We start from the raw sequence: 24,319 nt of genomic DNA, 5'->3' as shown, positions 1-24,319 counted from the left end.
TGGCTCGACTGCTGCCACCGACGGTAGCTGTGCATTTTGACCAATCACGGCGTGTAGGTTCGCATGATTGGTGGAAAGTAAAGCTCCGGTGGTGAGCGGCAGGCATTGCATACTTGGACCAAGACAAGCCGGATGCTGGGGCTCAGAGGACGCGTGCAGGCGGCCAAGCGGCCGCTGGGGCTCGCGCGCGCGTGGCTGTCGTCCAGCGCGGACGGCGCCGGCTCGGAGGCGGAGCAGGCCATGCACGCGGCGCTGCAGACGCGGCTGGAGGCCGTGCACGTCAAGGTCACGGACGTGTCGGGCGGCTGCGGCTCCATGTTCGACATCGAGGTGGCGTCGGCGCAGTTCGCGGGCCAGTCGCGTGTCAAGCAGCACCGCATGGTCAACGAGGTGGGCACCCATTGGCCGTTAATCGTCACGTGCTATTAATAACAGAGCTGTTGCTGTTGATGCTGCTGCTGCTGCTGCAGATTCTCAAGGAGGAGATCAAGGACATGCACGGACTCACCATCCGCACCATGACGCCCGAGCAGTTCCAGAGCAAGTAGACGCCCCGTAACTGGCTCAAATATATAGACACGAGTCAAGCGATTGATGCACGTGCAGGAGTGAGTGACGTCAAGGGGAGAGGAGGGACGTCGCCCCTCCCCAGTCTATGAGCTGGCGGCGTACTTGGCGATGCCCGCCTCGTTGATGATGCAGATGTGGTCCAGGTCGCGGAAGACCTCGTTGTAGTCGAGGCAGTAGCCGATGACGAACTTGTCGGGGATGTTGAAGCCCACGAAGTCGGCCTGGAAGCCGCAGCTCTCCGGGTTGCGCTTCTCCAGCAGGCTGGCCACGCGCACGGACGCGGGCGCGTACTCGCGCAGCATGGGCACGAGCTTGGCCATGGTCTTGCCCGTGTCGATGATGTCCTCGACCAGCAGCAGGTTCTTGCCCCGGAACTTGGCCAGGTCGGCGCCCGAGACTTGCACGTCGCCCGTGCTCTTGGTGCCCGCGTAGCTCTTGACGCGGATGAAGTCGAAGGTGAAGGGCACGTAGTCGCACTGGTTGTACTTGTGGAAGAGCCGCAGCTTGTCCACGAGCGAGTGGAAGAAGGCGCTGCCGCCCTTGAGCACGCACAGCAGGTGCACCGTCTCGCCCTCGTAGGCGTAGCGGATGTCCTGCGCCAGCTTCTCCACGCGGTCCTCGACCAGGCCCTTGGGGATGAGCACGGACTCGACCGAGTCCAGGTAGTGGTGCGGTATGAGGAACTGCGCCTTGTCGTACGTGGCGTCGTCCTCCAGGTAGACCACGCGCTTGGGGTCGTGGGCGGCCTGCATGGCAGCAAGTTAGCTGGGGTTACGTAGAGCAGAGCAGAGGTTGCGGTGGGGGGTCCTACCGCCATAGTGCTGCTGCTGAGTCCTAGTAAAGCTGGTCTATTGACTTGTGAGCCACTGGTCTGCATGGGTGTCTGAGCAAAAACGTGATGGAATGTACATATTTAACCTATGATCTGGAATGCGATTTAAGACGGTTTTAACCACTGCGACGCGCGGATACCCTCACCCTGTAATTTCTCTGAGCCCCGCCAAGCAACCCCCGCACCTCTCATGTCTGTCGCCCTCGTCGATTCGAAGTTCCCCAAAATCAAGTCCACGCCGAATCAAGTGGCGGCGTTCTACTTCAGACCGCTCCTGACCGAGGACGGTGACCCGACAGGCCTGCAAGGCGTGCGGCAAGACACGCAAGCATATGCCCAAAACGGGCTACACGAACCTTGTGTCGCTCGTGCGGTCCGACCACCCCAGGCTCGAGGCCGAAACGGGCACTTTGGTGACCTGGGTGCGCCAGAAGCCGTCTAACCGCTATGCGTGGTAGCTCCAAATCATAAAGGGAAATCTCCCGTTTTCCTTCGTCGAGATGGAGACGACGATACGGTAATAAGATTTTTTTCTATAGTTATGCAAATTTTGTCTAATTTTGTGTATATTTTTGAAAGGTACAAATCTGCCACTGGAGAATGTGACGAAGGCCGTCGAGAAGAACATCGGCAGAGCTGATATTGTTCACAAAGGTAAACGATGGGTTCTGGGACATGACGACTGTCGACGCGTCTAGAGCGCAAGATGCACCTTGCTTTAACTGATAGTTTACATATTTGGTGAGCAAGCTCACGTTATCTATTTCTTGTAATGCGGTAATGCCTAGCGCTACTTATTGATGCTTATCTACGAAATAGGTATAAATGATAACGATACAAAGATTGCTACTCATGCCCTCAGTCATAGCGATATACTCAGCTTCAGTGCTTGTTTGGGCGCTGATGCCCTGCTTGCGAGAGCAGTAGGAAATCACGTTACCGTCGAGGAAGGCGATGTAGCCTTGGAGTCGTCGGGTCGTTCGCGTAGTCGGAGTCGGTAAACACAGTAATCGAGACACTGTTTGCAAGAGATAGCGCAGCACTCGTTGACCTTCTTGGTACTGAGCCGCTGTATACCATAACAGGAACTTCCCGAGGTGGCGCCCTGCATGGGCGTGAGCCACACACCAGGTACTACAAGCCTCCAGCGAGATCACGATATAGTAGATCTACAGCACTGGAAGGCAGCTCCTTAGCTTTGGACTCGCTCGTTGGTTGCGATGTCCAGCAGCCGTATGAGTTGGCAAGGCCGAACTTCTTTAGTAGCTTGTCAATGTGGGGATCACTGGGCGTAAACAAATCGGTTACGCTCGCGGTCAATAGTAATCTCTATGCCCAGTAGATACTTCGCCTCGTCCAGCTTGCCATCGTGAACTTCGCTTCAAGCCGGACAACAACCTGATCGCACAACGCTGGTGGTCCCACCAGGAGGAGGTCGTCCACATACACCGTCAGCAGCATCTGCACCTCCTCGCAGTTGCGCATTGCGTTGAATCCATAGACGCTGTCAAGCCTCTTGAACCCCCAGCTGACGTGTGGGGTACTGTCGGTGCTTGGTTAAGCCCCTAAAGAGACGAGCTGGCATATCATAACGCTGCCTGGTGTTCCTTCATCAGACCCGCTAGATATCTCCATGAAGATCAGTTCCTCCAACCACCAGTAGAGAAACACAGTCTTAACATCGTACTGGCGAATATTCCATCTGCACTTTAATGCATACAGAATCACCGTTCGTATGATCTCGAAACAGATCACCGGCACGTAAGTCTCTGCGTAAACATCGCCTTCTTGCTGCCGGAAGCCGTGGATCACAAGACGGGCTACGAACCGCCTTATTCGACCATGCGCGTCGCGCTTGACCGTGTACTCCCACCTGTTCGTGATCGCACACTGTTCTTTTGCCTTTGCTTTCGCGACCAGCTTCTAGGTGCCGTGCTCACTTAGCGACGCCAGCTCTTCTTCCTTTGTGGTTTTCCACTTCATCCTCTGGTCGCTTTTCTTTGCTTGTTTGTACCGGAATCACTTCTGTCGAGTTTATGACGGACCCCACAACGTACTCCCGAAGATGGGCTGACTGCTTTCTCACTCGGCGAGTACTAGCCTCACGACGTGGTGTAACAGCAGGCATCTCCTTTGGAGGCTCGCAGTTTCCATCAAGGTCGCCTTGACCAACTCGCCGTTTGCTCCGGCTGGAGGACTGAGCAGTGTGCTCATCATTTCTCCACGTCTCACTGTACGGAACTGCGACTGGCTGTAGTGCTGGAGGATCCCGCACGCTTGTTCTCCCACTTGCTCATGGAGGGCGACCAAGTCAGGCTTAGTACTGGTCGGCTTTGGTTGCACAGGCGTCTCGGTGGATCTCCGGCTTCGGGGAAGATCCGCTCTTCGAGTGAGGTCACAATTTGGCGCAATCGGAATTTCGGTAGGTAGATCATAGGCTCCATGTTTTTAGGCGTTCAGCAGCAACTGTGGAACGTAAGCCTGGGCCACAGTGAAGCGCTCACGACAGAATACATTTCCACTTCGTCTCTGTAGCACACACACCAGTCTTCAAGTTCAGCAGTTTCTAGCACTTCGTGTTTGTTGAGTACCCCAGCAGCACGGCAAGTTCAACACGGATGCCAAGCTTGTCGCAGGTGGAAGTCTACTCTGCTGGTACATGTGCTTACACCACACAACCCCAGGTTCGCAGGCCCCGCAGCGAAGGCTTGGCGTTACATATCGCTTCGTGCGGAGATTTTCCCTGCCGCACATTCGTCGCAGCATGCACAGTGTATCCACAATGTGCAGCGCTGCCTCCCCGTGGCGTACAATACAGTACAAGGATAATCCCCCTTGCTCTCCACTACACTGGTCCGTTCTCCTCGGGGAATAGCCGTTGGTGTTTGGCACTGTGATTCCGAGCCGCCCACCGAAGCGAAGTAGCTGCTCGCTCAGAAACTCGCCACCTTGATCCGAGTGGAGGGTGACTACGATGAACCGGGTGTTAAGCCGCAGTATGAGATTCTCCAGTCTGGGAGCCGCATCGCGACGCTTGTTTTGAAGGAGGTAGAACCACTTGTAGCGTGTGTCCTTATCCGCCATGAGCCGGAGCGTTGTCTCGCCTGTGATCGTACCGAACACAGGTCTACAGAGAGCTTCTCAGGTGAGTTTCGACGTCGTTCGGGGCCCCGCTTGTAATGCATGAGCTTAAATTTCTCTGATAAACTCGGTACGCAGCAAGCGACTTCAGATTCACGTTAACACCAAAATCCACCTTACTTGGTGTAATCTCACGGATCATTTCATATTGACGTGGCCCAACCTGTTATGCGGCAGCCCCACTGCGTTCTTGCGCGCTTCAGCGGCAGCAACAAGCCGGAGAGATCTCTTCATTCGTAGTCGATAGAGCTTGTCAAACGATCAAAGCGCAGTTTGATAGAATCCTTAGTCAACCAGGCTGCTGAAATGCACCGTAAAGCTACAGGATTGCATGTAACCAAGGCTCATCAGGTTCATATGGGTATGGGGGAATACAGAACGTCGCCATGTCGACGAGGCTCCCTCTGACCCATCAGCTCGTTCATCTCACGCATTGTAACACTGACTCAGATATCCAGTGTTTCAGCGCATCTTCAATTTGCCGGAGTTACCACGCTGCACGTGGAGAACACGATAGATCGCCGCAGAGATTGACTTGAGAGCCACGGTCGAGCAGTCACTGTATTCATCGGGCGCTAATGCACGAGATGCACTGTCTTCGTGATTGCCAAGCACCATACTCACTATTCTCCTCGCGTGTCCGCCGACGATGGTGCTGGAGATGGCGGAAACGACAGTGAGTGCTGCGCCGATGCACAATCTGCAGACGCAGGCGGCTTTGACTCATGTTCAACTACTTGTTGTTTCTCAGCACGCTCCCCCAACACAGCACACATTTCATCAAGCGAGAATTCCAATTCAGGCTCGTCACATTGGTTAGCAGCACAACGTTCATCGCTGCAACGATCCCGGTGTTGCTTCGGAACCATAACCACACTACCAGAGAATGACTGCATGGGCTGTTTGCCTTGCTTATTGTTGCTGGAGCCGTGTTGCGCAGCACCACTGCATTCTTTGTCGCCCTTCCAGTGTCTGAGCTCTTCACACAACTTGCAGCGAGAGTTCTTCTTCTTTGCGGCCAAGCTGGAGGACTTCAAGCTTGAGGACGAAGCATTAGATGGTAAGAGCGCGCGGTTGCCATCGTATTTGCCGCCATGTAGCTTTGGCTTCTTGCCCTAGTTTTTCCGCCGTGTTGGATGGAGCTGACCTACTGAGGTTTACACTATTGAGGCCACGTCCCCCACCCGACGGTCCCTCATGCTGTTCCCGAGCACGGGCTCTCATCTCGGCGTTCACCATCCCTGCACGCGAGGCGTAGATCGTGAACACATCGGACTACATGCCGCGGCGAGTCACATCACCTTAATCTTGGGGTACGCCTTCATTGTGTTCGTCAGCATGAGACGCGCGACGCGGCAGTCGGCGATCGGGTCGTTGTTTTTCGACTAAATTGCGCTGCATGCGCAAGAGATCGCTGATATACTGTTAAACCTTTTCTTGGGCTGGAGCTTGCATACAAATTGCTAACACCATGTCGGTGTTCACGCCAGCGCCGCGACCGAAGTCTTGGTTGACGCGCTCCCACTGCAAGATCGGGTCAGCTTTGAACACGATGTCTTGTTAGCGAACCGGAGCCTCGCTAGATATTTCAGAAACAGGCAGTCCGCAGACGCACGTCCCTGCAGTTCTTTTGAGCGGGCGCCATCGCAGCGTCGTACGCTTCTTTTTTTTGCCTTGTACGAGCTGCTCCAGGCAAGACATGCCTAAGCCGGCTATGACCCGCATCCCCCACACTGGGGACTCGGACGGCTGAGAGAGCTTTTTGCCCACTTCGAACTTAGTGAGTGAGGACATTGCTGGTGGGTCCAGACCACCAAGGCTCGCAGCAGCTGCACGGTCAGAGTCAGGTCCGACGCTGAGCACTTGACCGTAGATCAAAGAGCGCACAGTCGGCACCGACAGCACGCGCTCATGACCCTAGTAGGTGTCTGGCTCCAAGGGTCGCCCAGAAGGAAATTTCGATACAGTTAGGAATGGGCGTTTGATAATCGCGGGACTGGTCAATGGCGAGAAAATCTCCGTCGTCGACATGGCAGCACTGCTTGTCTGAATGGATGTCGAGGTTGTTGTCGACGTAGGGTTTGGGTTCGTAACCGGAGAGGTGGTCGGCGCGTTCGACCTTGGCGTCTACATGGTGCTCACCAAACTTGCGTTGTGGTCGTACAGGTGGCGAGGGCTGAGGAACACTTCGTTACACCAGTGGTTGTAAGGCGCAGCTGTCACACTAACCCATGCGAAGACCCGAAGCTTGAGGGCGCAGTGGCGGGCACCCGTCGAACACTTCAGAGGAAGATTGGAAGTTGAAAAGTGATTGATTGAATCGTTAGTTTGGCGTCGGCTCATTGCCGCCGCACAACCAGTAGTTCTTGGCAACCTGGACACGCAAACAAGTATCCAGGTCCCATCCTAAAGTCTATCAATCTCAGATCCTAATTCTATCCTGATCTGCCAATGAGAATCTACTAATCCAAAACGTAGCTTGATCCAAATATGCGACTCGCGTCCCATAATCAAAAGTTCGGCTCGAAAACTTGATTCTTGCACATCTCAAGGATTTTTAGCCAGTGAGATCGCATGAAACTCCATGTTTATGCGTCCCATAATCATGATTATTCTTGATATTGACCAGTAGGATAGCATGTAACGAATATAAACCATGCAATGTTTTATTACGCTATACAGCGTAAACAGAAAGGTATGCATTAGCAATTGACGTGGGAGTCCTCTGCCATCTCATTGGCAGACGGACGTCCACGTCAAATGACCTCCCTTCCAAGAATCTCATTGGCAGACGGACGTCCACGTCACATGACCTCCCTTCCAAGAAGACCCCGCTATTTCGAAGCTGGCTTTGTCTTCTTCTTGGTTTCCCAGTACTTGTCAATGAGACCTGGAATCTGATTCAGGTTCTCTACTGGTTCCCACGTTGCTTCTTCGCGTGATTCACCAAGCCACCAAATCCGGTATTGGAGTTTCTTCTTTTTGTTACGATGACCAATGACTTCGCGCACAAGTTGACCTTCCGTACCGTCCTTCAAAATCACTTTGTTCATACTTTGGCTCCGTGATTCATCACTGCGATATGGCTTGAGCAATGAGGTGTAAAATACGGGATGCAACTTGAGACCCTTTGATAACTCCAGCTCGTATGAGTCACGATGAATTTGTTTCACAACCGAATAAGGTCCAATAAACCGCGGTGCGAGCTTTTTTGACTGTGCGAAGCCTTTATGACGAATGTCCAAGTTTCGTCCATCTAGGAGTACCATATCTCCAGGTTTGAAGTCTTGAGCAAGCCTGTTCTTGTCGTAGTAAGACTTCATACGAGTTTGTGCTTCACTCATTGCATCTTGTGCCATCTTCAAAATTGCATCTTGCTTGAGCAGAAAGTCTTGCGCCGATTTGTGCAACTGTTCAAATTCCGGGTCCCTAGCCACATCATCTGGCATATAGGGCACATAACCCAGACCAGCCTCAAACGGCGACATACCGATTGAGGAATGAACACGTCTATTGTACGCGAGTTCAGCGAGATGCAAATATTCATCCCAGTCATTTTGGAATGGGTTCACCACACCCCGAAGATAGTCTTCAATAAACCGATTAGTACGTTCGGTCTGACCATCAGTCTGTGGGCGAAGGCAGACGACAGATTGTGGGTCGTCTCCAAAATCTTGATCACTTCATGCCAGAACATGGACGTAAATTTGGAGTCTCTGTCAGAATCGATCGATTTCGGCACGCCATGGTCTTTCACATAATTGACCATGAATAGTGCAGCAGTCTCTTCTGCTGTCGCATTCGTATTGGTTGCGATGAACTTCGCACGCTTCGTCAACCGGTCCACAATAACCATAATGGCGTCTTTTCCGGTTTCCGTGCTCGGCAGTGCAATCATAAAGTCCATCGACACATCAACCCATCTACCTCCTGGAATCTCCAAAGGCTGTAGTAGTCCGGGCGGCTTCGTTTGGCGTGCCTTATTCCGCTGACAACGTTCACACGTGTTGACATAGCGTTGAATGTATTTCGACATCTTGGGCCAGTAATACTTTTTCTGGACACCCAAGTATGTCTTAAAGTATCCGGGGTGACGTGCCGTGACCACATCGTGGTTTTCACAAATAACACGGTTCTTCAGATCTTCATTATCCGGAATTACCAGTCGAGCATTTTCATCATCTCTCGTTTGGAAAAATAACAATCCATTCTTCACAGAGTAGCGTGGTACCTCTTTACCACTAGAAATACTCTGCAACAACTCCTGAACTCTCCGGTCGGTAGAGTACAGTTGTTTGGCCGAGTGCATCACAGTCCCACTTGGCATTTGGATACTAGTAACAATTTCACGGTTTCGAGCAGCTTCGACGAGATCACTGAGACTAACCTGAGCGGCTTTATGCTCAAAGAGTGGGTTTCGGGACATTGCATCCGACACTTGGTTACTTTCTCCTGGAATCCACTTGAACTGTGGTTGGAATTCAGCTAGCTCGTTAAATCAGCGCGCAACACGACGATTGGTTGTCTTTTGCGTCAATATAGTCTCGATGCTCTTGTGGTCTGTCTCCACGGTAAATGGGCGATCGAGAAGGTAAACTCTCCACACACGAAGGGCATGCATGATAGCCAGTAACTCCTGCTCACGAACAGGTTAGTTGAGTTCCGCTGGTTTCATTTTGCGTCCTGTGTATGCAATCGGATGCTCCAACCCTCCCTCGTTTTGAAACAAGACCCCCCTATGGCAAAATTCGAGGCATCCATACGAATACCGAACGGTTTGTCGAAATCAGGAAGTTGTAGTACAGGAGGGTTGGAGAGACGGCGTTTGAGTTCATGGAAGCATTCCAACTGATGCTCAGACAAGTGTAACATTTCCTTTGGGCGTAAACCCTTAGTACTTTCGTGCAGTGGGCCTGCAAATTGTGCGAAGTCGGCGCAAAAACGCGAGACGTAGACCGTCGTACCTAAGAAGCTTTCCATTTGTTTCTTGGTACGTGGAATCGGCCAGTCGCGGATTACGCGCACTTTGTCAGGGTCCATTCGAACACCATGACGACCCACAAAGTCACCGAGACAGGGGATTTCTTCGACGCAGAACTGACACTTCGACAATTTTACGTACAATTGCTGTTCTTGACACCGTTGAAGCACTCTGTCCAACGCGTCGACATGCACCTGCACGTCCTTGTCTTGCGTAAAAACGTAGATGTCGTCAAAATAGATGCGCATCACATAGCGCAAGTCACTGAACACTCGCTGTAACAGCCTGTTAAATGTGCCCGGACTACCGCTCAAACCCATCGGGGTTACAAGATACTCAAACAGCCCATCGGGCGTCGAAAAAGCAGTAAATGGAATATCAGCTTCACGAAGTTTAACCTGATAGTATCCCCACAAGAGGTCCATGCAGGAGAACCAGTAACTACCGCCCATCGCATCAAATGTGTCCTCCTTTCTCGGCATCGGTATCGCTGGCAAAATGGTGGCACTATTGAGTTGACGATAATCGTGCACAATGTGCCAACCCACGGGCTTCTTGACGCAGAACGTCGGAGCGCTGAATGCAGAGGTGCTAGGTCGAATAATACCTGCCTGCGCCATCTCTTTCGTCCAATCCTGGATCACCGTTCGCTGCTCCGGGCTTTGGCGCCATTGTTTCACCGAAATCGGTTGTGTTCCCGGCTGAAGTTGAATTTCGTGTTCAATCCCTTCGCGGACAGGGGGTGTGGTACTTGGCAGCTCAGTGCGAAACACAGTATCGCGATACTTGAGCAAGACTTCATCTGCGGGGTTGTTCACCAGTGCCTCCCATCCTTGTTGTTTAAAACGCTCAACCTTTTCTGAGTCGTGTGGATTGACAACAAACACAGCTTCGATATCCTTCTCTTTGCGGAGTTCCTTCAGAAATTGCTTCGTTGTGATCAGTTTCGTTTCACCGAACGCACCCTTGTGACCATGCCGACGGTAGTAATGGAAGATTTCGCGGTTCTGGTTTGCGTTCTTGAAACGACGGCCTCCGATTATACGCGTTCGAGGTCTGTTAGGTACCACCAATTGAAGAGCCTGGGGTTCCTCAGTCCTTGTACACGGGCGCAATAGTAAACGTTCCCAATCGATGTCCGGGTTATTCTCCCGAAGCCACTTCATTCTGAGAAGCACATCCTTATCCTCCGGGACAGGCATGACCGTAAACGTTTCACATGTCACCGGGAAATCCGGAATCTGCAACATCATTTCGACGGTACGTCTCGGTCTTTGCACTGTTTGGTTGTATCCTAGACGAACTGTCATCATGTCGTCAGGATGCTCCTTGATGTCCAGCTGAAGTCGTACAGCTAGATCTTCAGTGACACCGTTGAGGCTGCTTCCATTGTCGACGAATATTGAGACGTCAGTCGCTGCCTCCTCCTGATTGTAGGCTAAAGCTTTCACTTCCAAAATGGCGTAGAATGATCCGCCAACATAGTGATTGCTTTCTTTGGTGGACTTGCATTGCGGCTTGATATGACCGACTTGTCCACAATTATGACAAGTGGCTGACTTTCGCCAATCCTCTTTTGGTCCACTCTTCGGTGACAGCTTTCGCTCCGGCGGCTTGCTTGTATTGTTAGCCGCTGGTTTCACTGATGATGCCGCTTTCGAAGAAGGCTGGTGATTCGCCGTGGTCTTTGCCGAGAGTCCTCCATAGTGAGCAAACTCGAAATTCGTTGCAATCTCAATTACTTCATGCAAGAATCTTGGACTGAACTCCTTCACCTTTTTCGCTGTCTCCGGCCGAAATCCGTTCTGAAAGTAAAACCGCTTCTCCATCTCCGAAATCTCCAACTCGGATTGAGACATCAGATCCTGAAACGATGACACATATTCATGGATGGTCCCGTGTTGTTTCAGCTGAAACAACCGCTCACGTAGATTGTATTCAAAGTCTTTGGGACGAAAGCGTTCACGTAGCTTCGCCTGAAACAATTACCATGTTTTGGGAACTCCTGCCGCTTCACAATCTGACGAAAAAGCGCGATACCAGTTTAGCACAGATTTACCTAAACTGCTGGATATCATGGTCACAAAATCGGACGTATCGGCCTCCATCAATCCGCGCTTGTTAGCGTAATATTCCTCCATGGCAAAGATCCATAATTCCAAATCTTCACCGAATTTCCCTTCATACATGGGAGGATCCTTCTTCCGTCGTTCACCTTGCGATACCAGTAAGTGTTCAAAACGGTTATTGGCTTGCTGCATTTGCATCTGAAATTGCGTTTGCATCTGCGTCTGATACATTTGCTGCTGTTGCGTTAACCAGATCATTAACTGTTGCATTGACATTGCGTCAGGTGCAACGTTTGCCGTTTCGGCGGGTGGGACTTCGTGGCGAGCTTCCTGCGGCGTTGCCGCCTCCGTTTGAGCCGTCCGTGGCACTTGGCGTTGCCGCGGGTTAGGCGATTCACTCTCAGCTGCCCTACTCCTTGTCATAGTCATTAGGGGTAGGACAGATGGACTTTTCGGTGAGTGATCCGTAAAATACGGCGAAATAAAACGGAAAAGGAATTAAAAGTTCAAAAAGTGTTTTACAACTTAGTGTTGCTGCGGTTTCTGGCGAATAAGGCTGTTAAGCTTCGCAGCAAGGTTGTCTTGGCACTCCAAAAGGTTCATAAACGCCAGGTTAAGTTGGCGATCAACCTGGGCCTCGATGCTCTCGTCCTTGATCCAGAAAGTCTCTTTGCGAAACTTGCCCAAAACCCGCTTAGCCGTTTTGACCTGGCGGAGGAGGTCCACTTGAAGTTTAGCGAAACTCTCCGCCTCGGCTGGCGAGAAGAAAAGACTGGTGTCAATCGCCGTAACAGGTGGAGGAGCAGGAGTGGACGTCGATGATACTTTGACGTCACTCGCTTTCTGATGCTTCCTCTTACTGCTTTGGTTGTGACCCTTCTTGTAGCGGGCCATAGACCGACTCCAAAGATCGAAAAAGAGGCAAGGGACTACCACCGGGTAACCAAGGACCGTTATACTTCTACAAAGTTCCGCTTTCGCAGACACAATGCAGGCGCCCTGGTGCTAAACCGGCTTCTAGTGAAAGCCCAGCACACAGCGAAGGTTAGGTATTATCCGATCTAGGCGGAGGCAAAGCCCCTACGTGGTATTTCCACCGGCCACACGGAGTGATAATGTACCCACGTCTTCGAAGTGTGCTCCTCAAAAGATGCACGTTCGCAACCTAGAGCTTCCCACGATGTGGCTGGCTCCAATAGTCACAGGTATAACCCGCTTCCCACGATGTGGCCACGAGTAAACCTTTCTTGAACTTGAACCGAAGCTTGATACGGCAAGTGCTACTATGTCACACAAACCCATGCGAAGACCCGAAGCTTGAGGGCGCAGTGGCGGGCACCCGTCGAACACTTGAGAGGAAGAGTGGAAGTTGAAAAGTGATTGATTGAATCGTTAGTTTGGCGTCGGCTCATTGCCGCCGCACAACCAGTAGTTCTTGGCAACCTGGACACGCAAACAAGTATCCAGGTCCCATCCTAAAGTCTATCAATCTCAGATCCTAATTCTATCCTGATCTGCCAATGAGAATCTACTAATCCAAAACGTAGCTTGATCCAAATATGCGACTCGCGTCCCATAATCAAAAGTTCGGCTCGAAAACTTGATTCTTGCACATCTCAAGGATTTTTAGCCAGTGAGATCGCATGAAACTCCATGTTTATGCGTCCCATAATCATGATTATTCTTGATATTGACCAGTAGGATAGCATGTAACGAATATAAACCATGCAATGTTTTATTACGCTGTACAGCGTAAACAGAAAGGTATGCATTAGCAATTGACGTGGGAGTCCTCTGCCATCTCATTGGCAGACGGACGTCCACGTCACAGCAGCCCAGTGCGCACAGCGCAAGCTGCCTGTCTGCCTACCCTCGCAACTCATGCAATGTATTAGAACATTATGTATTGCTATGTGTGCTTAAAGGCACACGAAACTTACAGCTTACCAGTGAAGGCAGCGTCCCCCACGTGTCTCAGCAACGGCAGCGTCCGTTGCACCTCCACCCATCTTCACCAGTGCGTAGCCACTGCAGTCGAACCGGAGACCGGAGTAGTGTCCGTGGGTAGGCTGCTGTCCGGTGTGTTGGTGCTAGAAGTCGCCGAGAACAGCGGCAACGCTGAACTGATCTTCGCAGTGCAGAGCGTTGGGTCGTCACCCAAGATCCTGGACATAGCGGGTGAAACGCACCTGCTGCTTGCTCTCAGTGCTCCACAACCAGAGATTCCAGCACCTGACAACAGAACGGAAAGACAGCACGCGACCGAGGCGATGTTTGCTGCGGCTGCGAGAGGTCGCTGCCTCTCTCTGCCCCGCGCAGCAGTGGTCGCCAACCGCCAGTCGCAGCAGCAGCATCAGTAGCAGTAGTAGCTCAGCTGAGGCAACATCTACATGAATCGCGCCCAAGGCGTCAGGAAAGACTATTCGCGATTGATGGTGCCACACCGGGTACATTTCCAAATGGATACCCAATTTCTATTTGAAATAGATTCCTTTAAATCAGTAAAACACTTCCAGTCTTGTCTTATTAACTTTGTGATTTCTTTGTTAGCCCCACTAAAGTTAATGGACCTGGTAGTGTTTGTAAGGTCGGCTCTGTCGAATACGCGGTATGCGCACAACGCGGCTTAATGTGACAGCGAAACTAGGTCGTCTGCGACTTAGCTGGGAACACCTGTGATAAGAAGTGTTGTGTCTGGCATATGCAGTGTTTGCCATGTCAAGAGGGAAATCGTAAGCTTTGTATGTTGCTACGGGGTTTCGTGAAACTCATGTGAATATGATACTTAACTGCTTGCTTTTGCACTGTAGGCCATGGCGTCATCGGTGATAAAGTTATACAGACTAGAATGTGAAATCGGGACCACAGATACATCCGAATTTAGAAAGGAATTATGCGTGACAGGCACAACTTAATGTGTTTATATTGATTCTTATAACCGATACAAAGGTATTCGCTGTTATCCGCCTCGTTATCATGCACTGTGCTCGTCTCTGTTCTTTCCGAAGTTGTTATACTTAGGACAATCGATGGGCCAACGAGAACTCACAACGCCTGATAATATTTAGATAAAGAGCTATAGCTACCATTGGTAAGAAAAAAAAACTGAAGTGTGCAAGATTGCTGGTATCTGTAATCGGGTAGGCAATATCCTCCTTTGTTCGCCTTGTGCTTTTTTTTGCATGCGAGCAACTTCGGCATCGACGTCGCCAAGGTTTGCAAAATGCGCGAGATCGATACCGGGGTTGGTTGACATGCTTCCCTTCTTCAGCGAAGCAGTGTCTGACGTAGGCGCGTTAACGCCATGGGGGTCGGCGACTTCATGAGCACTCGTAAGCATACTCCCGCTCGTCACAGATTCTGTGGTGGAAGATAAGAGCAGCTTTCTTGATTAAGGTTTTGCACCACAGGTCTTGCGATCAGGTCATGAATTGGCAGCATTCGCCCTTATATAGCTTGGGGTTTGAGAATCGCACTAGCGTGACTATTTGCCTACGAGAGGGTAGGCCCGGTGAAGCGGCATCAGTATCTCAGATGATTCCCGTCATGAAATGGCCCCCGAACAATATACCGAGGGGGTATCTCCGGTCCCGACCGGACGCCGTCCTATAGGAAAATCCAGGCAAATCCAGGCGAGCCGACGCAGCTGATATACTTGATTTTGCAATTCGACGAGGTTTTATATAAATAGGTTTTTGTTTTTTGCATGCCATTTGCGAGCACAGCACAACACGGCCAAGACGTCACCCCTACGCTGCTGGGGATCAAATGCTTGGTATCGCGCAGCAGCACTCGAAGGCAGCAGTGCAAGGACATTTAGAAGTACGGGCTCAACTCGCAGGCGGGGTAGCCGCGAGCCTCGAGTCGCGTTGAGTCGAGTCAGAGTCTCAGCAGCTGATGGATGCCCCGTGCTACAGCGGTATCTGCAGTACGTCCTGGCGGTGGTGCTGGTCTTCTAGAAGAAGAACCGTGGGACCAGTGGAGCTTGGTGGCGCCATTTGCCGGCAGCCTCTCGCTGTTGCTAGTCAGCTTCAGTGTGCGAGGCCGACATCAAGGAGATCGCTCGCACCGGAGTGCTTAACAGTGGGTGCTTGCCTGTAGGCCACTGGATCATCCGAGAAGTACACCCGCCAACGTTCACGGACCTGGCTTGGACTGCGTCACTGTAACCGAGGGCTGGTTGTACACCGACCTGACGCGGCGCCGACGGACGCTTTCTTGCCACCAAGACGGCACTTCAACTAGCACGCGAGGCCACGAGAGTCCGAGTTCACGAACGTGTAGCCCACATAGCTGAACGTGAGCCTAATTCAAACAGAAAATTAACTCAATCGAATTCATATCAACTCGATCTATATAATGCAAGCAGACTACTGCGGTGTCATGTCTTCGTGGAGCCTTTGGTGGAGCAGAGCACGATACAGATCTGGCTTCGTCGCATTAAACCCGCTGCGGGTCCAGGTCGCCAGGTCATCTTCAATCTGTGTGGGCTGGTGGCTCGCAATTAAAGTTGAAATCCTGTCCATGTAGTACAAGAGATATATGCCGCAGTCAAGAGAATTCGACTGCTGCGGTTTTGTGTTGAACTCGCTAGTTATAGCTTCAAATGTTGCATCGGAATCGCCTGTCTTATCAGCCACATAGCGAGCAAAGAACCACTTGAATACTGCGAACACGTAGTCAGAACTGTGTGCTCCCTTTAACGAATCGACGTGATACAGTTTCCCCTGCTGCCAGCTTGACGTGTGCTCCGCAATGAGAAAACTCCAATGGTTTATGCCACAAATAGGAACTAGAACGTACTGATACGCAGACCAATCAAACATGCTCATCGACGACTTGATCAGAGCCTTTTTCTTTGACGGAGATCGAGCAGTATACGCCAGTTCAACTTGAGCGAACAGAGCGGTACCAACAGCACAAACGATGCCGGGCTTGTTTTCCATGTATCTGTAGATGAAGTAGTCGATGGCGTTACCAGTAGTTGCGTGTTGTTCAGAAGGCTGTCTGAATCGTCCGTGAAAACATGCAGAGTGTAGTTTGTCTGTGGGTCAGTATACACAACAAGAGGGACGTAGCTGGGGTAACGAGCCCTGAAAAAGCGTCGCGTTTTGTCACTTTGCACAGGTTTTGCAGCAATGGCTGCTGCGACTCCACCCTTGAGTATACTCTGACCCCTGACTTCGACAACGTCCACCATTTCCACGTCACTATCACTGCTGCTTCCCTTAGTTTTATCACGCTCACTTTTACTGACACCATTCGCTCCATCACCAATGCTTTCTTCACCGTCACTGCTTTCTCCACTACCGCCACCCAACGCACTGTCACCGTTCTTTTCACTCTCACGATCATCTCCACTGTTACTACCATCACTGTCATCAAAGTAGCGCACACGCGTGGATATATTGGTCATCAGGGCGGGTTCCGGTGTCAGCTTGGTGTCCAGATTTGGTCTTGGAGCGGGCTTGATACTCAGCACATTATCGTTAGCAGACTTACCCAGGTCATGATCGTTTTCTGCAGAAAGAACGCCATCATTGTACCCATCACCTTCTCCTACTAGATCACCGCTGGCACGCATTAATAGCTGCTCTGCAATCTCAGATACCCCCCCCCCCCCCACGCTCTGCGATCGTTTCGGTTTCTGCACCATCGGTAGACTTGTCAGTTTCCAAAGCCCTATTCAATTCTCGTGTCCCATTAACGCTGGAAGCGGCATCTTCCTCCATCGCAACCACATCGACGCCAGCACCGCCCCGATCTTTACCGTCCCCGCCTTCACTAGCTCTGTCCGCCACGCGCTTCGCATTGCGCTGCATGAACCGCGTGACCCAGTTCCGCCGATTGCTAGACTTTCTCGATTCGAATTCATCATGTCTGCTACAGAAGTCGAAAACTTCCGATTCGCGTACAGTCCTAGATGCGACTAAAAAAACTCCAATACTTCCCACTCAAATGGTGTGATCTTGCGTTTGCGGCCACCTCCTTTCTCCCGCATGCGATCACCAGGATCCTGAATCGTGTCTAACACGTTCCAGTACTTGTTCTTCCACCCAATCAGCGTCGGCTTCTTAATCGGTTGTTTGTCGCCAAGTTCTTTGCCGCGCGCCCTGAAGACCATTCTGGGTGGTCCCGCCATATCTTCAGCTTCGCGATGATGTCCCGGACAGACGTCTGTACCCCCATTTGCCTCCAAGCCCCCAATCTTGTTCCTGGCGAAAACTGGGCCGCTTGATTTCTGAACTGGCTTCTAGAATAATCTGACCAGTCAGGCTAATCTGTACAAGTGGTTACACAAAATAGACTGACCGGTCAGGCTATTGTAAAATAATCTGACCAGTCAGACTAATCTGTATAAGTAGTTACACAAAATAGACTGACCGGTCAGGCTATTGCTATCTGGGACCTGTGCATACTAAACACCGTGTGCAACGTGCGTGTATTGGTTTACAGTTCCTGTGGTATTGAGTAAGTCTGCAGTGTTGTGCTAAACGCCCAGTATGCACCCCGGCGGGTCTGTTCTTATCTGCCGCAGCCGTTCATACTCATACCAGATACCACTATCATCTTGTCAATTCAGGTAGTCTCTTCGTAAAGGCGTTCAATGACATGCCAGACTTGCTGCGTTCTAGCTCGAGCTTCTCTGCAGCGTTTTCACGGGTAATGCTATCACTAGCGGCTATAGCTGAGACTGCGTCATAATATCGCTTTCGACGTAGGTAGAATCTTGATTCGGTGAGGTTCTGCCGTCATTTAGTGCCTAGGCGCTTGTCGGCTTCAGCTATTGACATCTGACCTCCTATCCCGTCAGTATACTCTCGCCACAAATCTACCACAGTTCGCACAGATCTGCTCAATTTCACAGGTGTACTGCTAGTTTCGCCACAGCGCGCCACACTGCTAGACGGTTGAATATTAGTACAGATCTAAATATCCGAAGTATCACGACCCTCAATATCTTCCCAACGAACAACAAGTCGTTTTTTAGAGGTCTCTGATCGAGCCAACTCCAGCCGCCAATGCATCAATTTTTCCGCTCAATGCTTCAAAGTTTTCTTTCAGCACCGCTGCTAGCTGAGGTAAGAGATTCCAGAGTATGAAATTCAGGTGTAACCATTGAAGATGTTGTTGTTGTCACTTCCTTCCGAAACGAAGCATACTCCACTGAGCTGAACAGGGGATGTTTCCACAAGCGATGGTTCGGATACTTTTCTTGTAAGCTAACAGAGTCCTGCAGAAAAATAACCCGCATATGTCTGAGCATCTTGAGGAAAGCACCGGCGGCAATTTCAGTTTTGTCACTGGCAGCAATCAACTCCTCCGACTTTTCGACATCAGGAAACACAAGGCACTGTAGCTCATTGCTGGGAACGACACATGCACAGTGCAGCCAATACGATCCACCTTTCGTAGGGAACCCCGCCAAAGATCGCATTGCCTTTTTAGGCAACGACGTCAAGTAGCAGCCCTCCATGCGAGTTGCGTTCCATCTGCCAAGGCGGCGAGTCTGCTCTTCACTTGCTCCGTAAGTCTCGGCTAGCTTTGCCCCCGACCCACGATTTGCATGCGTCCAAACAGTTGAATCGATACCACAGGTGTCAAAGGCTCGTTTAATTCGATTCAGTTGTGTGTTGTACGGCATATCTTTAGTTGTGTTAGATCCATTAATTAGACGTATGTCATACCACTTTTTCCGACACAACACATCTGGAAAGGGCTCCAAATCGATCTGCCACCTCCAAAACGATGACATGCCACAGCATTAAGAGGGCATTTCAATTCCGTTTTGCATCGCAGTGCTGCACCATACTCGATCCTGCCGTGATGATTCGTCTTGCCACGATTCATTAGAATAACTAGAGGCGTGCACAGCTGAGGCTCTTCGTCCGGTAGCTCCAAACTTAACATGTCAGGTAGCTCGATAAACCGTCGCGTTTCTCCTCTCGCTAGCAACGAATGGCCAAGCAAAAATCTGCTCTGTCGCGAAGGGCATCTCCATCATTGTCCGACATCCAAAAGTCACTTAATTGATTCATATCCTCCACGTTGTAGCCGTCCAAAATGGTTGCCAGACCCCGATCTACATACCTCGTGCGCTTTCGCTCTGTTTCGTTCCGCTTTAAGGTGTCAAATAAATCATGATACGCTTTACCACGCGGGTGAGGATGTGAGTTAGTTTTCAAAGACTGCTGCAGTTTGTACATATCGATCACAGCTTTGGCATACGCTTCAATACTCGCTATGCCCAGTGGCAGCCCTTGACCATTTTCTCCTTCTTCCGTTTATTCCCACGAGGAATAATATATGTTTTGAGGAAAGTCACTAGCTTGCCTTCGTAAACCAAACAACCATCATCATAGTTTTTCATTACACACCATTGCTTGAACCCAGCTTGCTTAGGCGCATACTGCTTCGTTGTGTTTGACGGGCGCGATGCTGCATGCTCCAGCACAATGTCAGAAACAACATTCGTAATTTCCTGCGCGTTGGACACCGAGACTCGAATATGAGCATCCATGAGGTTGACTTGCTTGTTGCGCGTTGTTGGCGTCGAGCGAAAGTGGAGGGGGGGAGACAGTTGGAAGGGGGGAGAAAATGGGAAGGGGGGGATTTTGTTTGACAGGAGGGACTATCATTTGAACACGACGCCGATGCAAATACAGAGGGTATTTTGCACGGCTACGCTCAAATTCCTCACAGATCATTGGCCTGGTCGCCGGACTTGTCGGGAGATACCACACTGTAACTCATGCTTACGTGAAAGTCTGCATCTTTCTACAAAGTACAGTAGTAGTATGAAGTACTGTACAGCACGTGTGCACGTGCATCTAGCGTACTGTGAAGGCATGGCAGTTCTGCCATCTTCCCGCTCTAAGCTGGATGAGTAGACCAGGGATTTGATGGGATCAGCGCTTCACAATAAGCAGAATCCTGCGGGAATCGCTCCATCGGTATCAATTAGAAACTTGTTTTAGACGCAAGGATAAAGCGATACACTGCTCGGCATCCCTAGCACGCATTCCTCCAAATAAGCACCAGTGACTAGATACATATGTATACTGTATCCGCACGTACAAGGCAAATCGTGGCGGACCGCAGGAGAATAATCAGTGCGTAGACGCATGGATCTGATGATCGCTCATTGTTCGTGCCTTGCTAGTATAATAGCATTCGGGCAAAGTGAGCTGGATAGTCCACGCCTTGGCCCGAGCATTGGGCTGTGCTCAACACCAGTCGCTCATTAGCCAACTAACCAAGTAAGTACTAAGCGCGCCAATGAATGTGCTTTATATTGCTATCGCCTGGGTAGGTCTTTTGTCCTCCACCCAAGCCGAAGAGCTGGCCTGCGACAGCGTAGTCCCGCTTCCGGAGACGAAGGCCTCGACCACTGAATACTCGCTTGCCCTGACGTTTAAGCCCCAGCTTAGTATCAGCAGTGGCTGCCATCCATACCCGGCCGTTGACGCTAACGGCAACACCAACGCAGGCCTCTCCCTATTCAGCTTCAAAGGTTGTAAAGGGTCTCCTCTGGGCTCCCAAATATACGGCCGCGCGACAGCTTACGAAGACTCGTACGCTATCATGTACGCCTGGTATTTCCCGAGAGACCGCAAGGGCACTTTTGGCCACCGCCACGGCTGGGAGCACGCTATCGTGTGGATCGAGAGAACGGGCTCCGATAAGGCGAATATATCCTCCGTATCGGCATCGGTCTCTGACGGCAAGTATTTCACGATAACTCCTCCGGATGCCGACATGGTGGAAGTCACCAGCGTTAAGTTCCAGTACAAGGCGAAGACCTTCAGCCACTACGTGAACGTCACGACGAAGGCCGGCGACTTCCAAAATTTAGTCCTCTGGGACGACATGCCATCCGCAGCGCGCACGGCCCTGAACCTCAACGACTTTGGCAGCACCACGGTGCCTTTCAAAGAGGATACGTTTCTTGACAACCTGAAGGACGCCTACCCGTGGTAGCTGGGGGAGTTGTTGAAATGACAACGAAGACTTCGATAAATTTATAAACACATCTATTGGTTCCGAAATCGAAAGCATTTTTGGTACATGAGAATGTTGTAGTGGGGGTATTTTTAAATTCTACACTTCGGAGTTATAAGTGCTCCTGTCTTCATACGGATAACGCTAGCAGCTCCCCAGACCCCACGGTCAAATGACCCCGCAAGGGCAACAGCGCACAGTACGTGAAGGCTAATGTATGGTAAACCTTCGTTGGAAAGAGCATCACAGCGATCAGAGAACCTCAAACAGGCCCTAACAATACCCATACGGTGCACTACCCGATTCGAGAGGCGTCGCGAAGACCTCCACGTACTACAATCCAGCAGCCTCAGAATTGATACAACCTCACCGCAGAAAGTCTGCCATTTTGGAAACGCGAAAAGAAACACAAGTCAACGCAAATAAGATCCGCTCTTTTGTATCGAGTGGACTCGAACGCCTTCGCATATAACAGATTGGCCATCGCAGGCAGATCAGCTGACTTCAATATTCACTCCACCTTCACTCCAAGCAGCAACATGAGCTCCGCGGCACACGCCGCCTCTTCCTCCACATCTGCATCTGCTGCACACGCGAGCTTCGCGGAAGACGCGGCACTGATGAGCAGCAGCGACAGCGATCACGCCCTCGACTACGACCGCGAAGCGTCTGCACCTGGGAATGACAAGAGCGACGGCTACAGCAGCGATGGAGACGCGTCTACAGCGAGCGCGTCAGAAGCTGAGCGTTCCAGCCGCAGACGTCGCCGACAGCGCATCCACTTCGGCGTGGAGCAGCTGCAGGCGGTCTACCACCTCCCGCTCAAGATGGTGAGGCTGGCATGGTCGCTGAGTCGACGTTGGGCGGTGTTAGACACCCCCCGGAACTGCATGTTGTCGCGTCCCTTCTGTCTACTGCTCTGTCCCCCCCCCCCCCCCCCCCCCCCATGCCAGTTAATTGTGCCGGTGTTGACCCCGAGTTGTTCCAGGCGGCAGAACGACTCGGCATTTGCGAGGCCGCGCTCAAGCGCATCTGCAGACGCAACCACATCCGCAAGTGGCCGTACCGGCAGCTGTCGTCCGTGCGCCGACGCATCGCCGAGCTCAAAGACCAGCGAGTCGCTCTCTTCACCTCTCTGGTCGGAGGAGGGCGAATGTCTGACCATCACACCGACGCTGCTGCTGCTTCGCCAGAACAGCTCGATGTCAGACTGCGACAACTGGAAGACGAACAGGCCAACATCGTCCGCTCGGCCCACCGCCCGAAGAAGAGCAGCAACGGTCGTCAAAGCACCGCGACTTCATGGCTGCAGCGACCGGTGCCGGGCGAGGCGCTGACGATTCTGCTGCATGACTACGACAGGGCGGCCCAGCAACCTGCGCCGCTGGACTTGCGTCGGATCGACCGCGACTTCCCGCTGCTGTTGTTGGCCAACGTGTGCGAATCCGTTCGAGCCCTGCACTCCACATAACCAACTCTGTTTCCAAAAGCCACGCAAGACACGAAAGAAAGCGCTTCAACTAGGTATTTAATATCTAACGGTTAGTAACACGACAATCCTTATTGTCGTCCGCGTCTTGTGAGTCCACTGCAAATCTTGGTCGCACTTCTAGGTCACGGATTGTATCAAAAACTTGTACTTGCAACTAGCAATTCTCAGGTGGTCGTTACGTAGAAAAAGGTAACCTCACTGAGAAACGCAGGGAGCAATTCGCTAGAACTAAGTGTTTGTCCGACCCGGATTGAACCGCCATCCCGGACATCCGGACGAGCCAAACAAGCTTGTACTGGGATTTTTAACATGGACGGTTTTTGAAGCATGACACCGTCGTTATTTGTCGACCGAGGCCACTGTGGCCCACAGAATGACCTCGCGCTTCTTGTCGTTCTAGCATACTACATTTCACATCAAACAAGCTTGTCTAGCGATGTATGGGTCCCGGTTAATATTGCCACCAAATCCATCCTTCTCTGCATCACCAACAAAATAGTACCATAATTAGTACCGTCGACGCTAGGATCCAAGTCTGAAAAGCAACAGCAACGCACCATGAAACTACACCTTCTCAACTTCATAATGAGTGCGAGTCGGCTGAAGTTGGGTGAGTATTGACACCAGGAGCGTTCCTAGCCTGCCAAGACTTTGCTTCGGATATTTCTTATCGATAGGTGTCGTTAATGCTGCAAGATATTCTGTTGATACATGGATATAGGATGGTCAATTACGAACATAACAAAATTCTCTGATACTATACGGGGATTTGAATTTGTCCTGAAGGGTTAAAAAAATCTCTGGTAGTGTCACGATATTCTCGTGGAATCTCGCGAGCTGATCGAAATACCACACAAGGCTTGTTACTGTAAATATTGCAGTAGCGTCAAGATGGTGCGGTTTCAGCAACATTAGCCGCAGTCAGCCGAAGGGTCGGTGCTCTTTACGAGCAACCAGCGCAGTGAACCCATCGAGACCTAGGAATGCATGTAAAAACAGAGTTAGAGTATGGAGCAGTGAATGAGCGGCAGGCTCATTCCAGAATCAACAGAGAATAAAGTCAACCTGCTCTGGCCAAGTAAGGTGGGCTCTCATCTTGGTGATCTCGAGAGCAAATCTCGGACACCTTAGCAGCAATCATCGGAGTGCTTTCAAGACGTGAGCTCGGGCATCTCTACAAACAACAACAAACGACTTCCTCTGTTCAAGTGCTACCATACACTCTTCCAGCT

At 51.2% G+C, this 24,319-nt stretch overlaps 3 protein-coding genes across 3 annotated transcripts; 2 read left to right on the top strand and 1 right to left on the bottom strand.

Annotated features, from left to right (window-relative positions):
• Nucleotides 1-132: 132 nt before the first annotated feature.
• Nucleotides 133-548, top strand: IUM83_03806 (bolA-like protein 3; the record flags this gene model as incomplete). Its single annotated transcript, XM_067927838.1, has 2 exons — nt 133-390; nt 471-548. The coding sequence occupies 2 exons, from the start codon at nt 133-135 to the stop codon at nt 546-548; spliced, it is 336 nt and encodes a 111-aa protein (XP_067795346.1).
• A 105-nt stretch (nt 549-653) lies between these two features.
• IUM83_03805 (Hypoxanthine phosphoribosyltransferase) lies at nt 654-1,387 on the bottom strand (the record flags this gene model as incomplete). The annotated part of the gene is made up of 2 exons (XM_067927837.1): nt 654-1,316; nt 1,382-1,387. The coding sequence occupies 2 exons, from the start codon at nt 1,385-1,387 to the stop codon at nt 654-656; spliced, it is 669 nt and encodes a 222-aa protein (XP_067795338.1).
• Nucleotides 1,388-22,134: 20,747 nt separating this feature from the next.
• IUM83_03804 (RWP-RK domain) lies at nt 22,135-23,066 on the top strand (the record flags this gene model as incomplete). Its single annotated transcript, XM_067927836.1, has 2 exons — nt 22,135-22,425; nt 22,584-23,066. 2 exons carry the CDS (start codon nt 22,135-22,137, stop codon nt 23,064-23,066), a joined length of 774 nt encoding a protein of 257 aa, XP_067795348.1.
• Nucleotides 23,067-24,319: the final 1,253 nt, after the last annotated feature.

Source organism: Phytophthora cinnamomi, assembly GCF_018691715.1.
Source record: "Phytophthora cinnamomi strain GKB4 chromosome Unknown Contig21, whole genome shotgun sequence".
Lineage (NCBI taxonomy): Eukaryota > Oomycota > Peronosporomycetes > Peronosporales > Peronosporaceae > Phytophthora > Phytophthora cinnamomi.
This window is presented reverse-complemented; position numbering and strand designations above follow the sequence as displayed.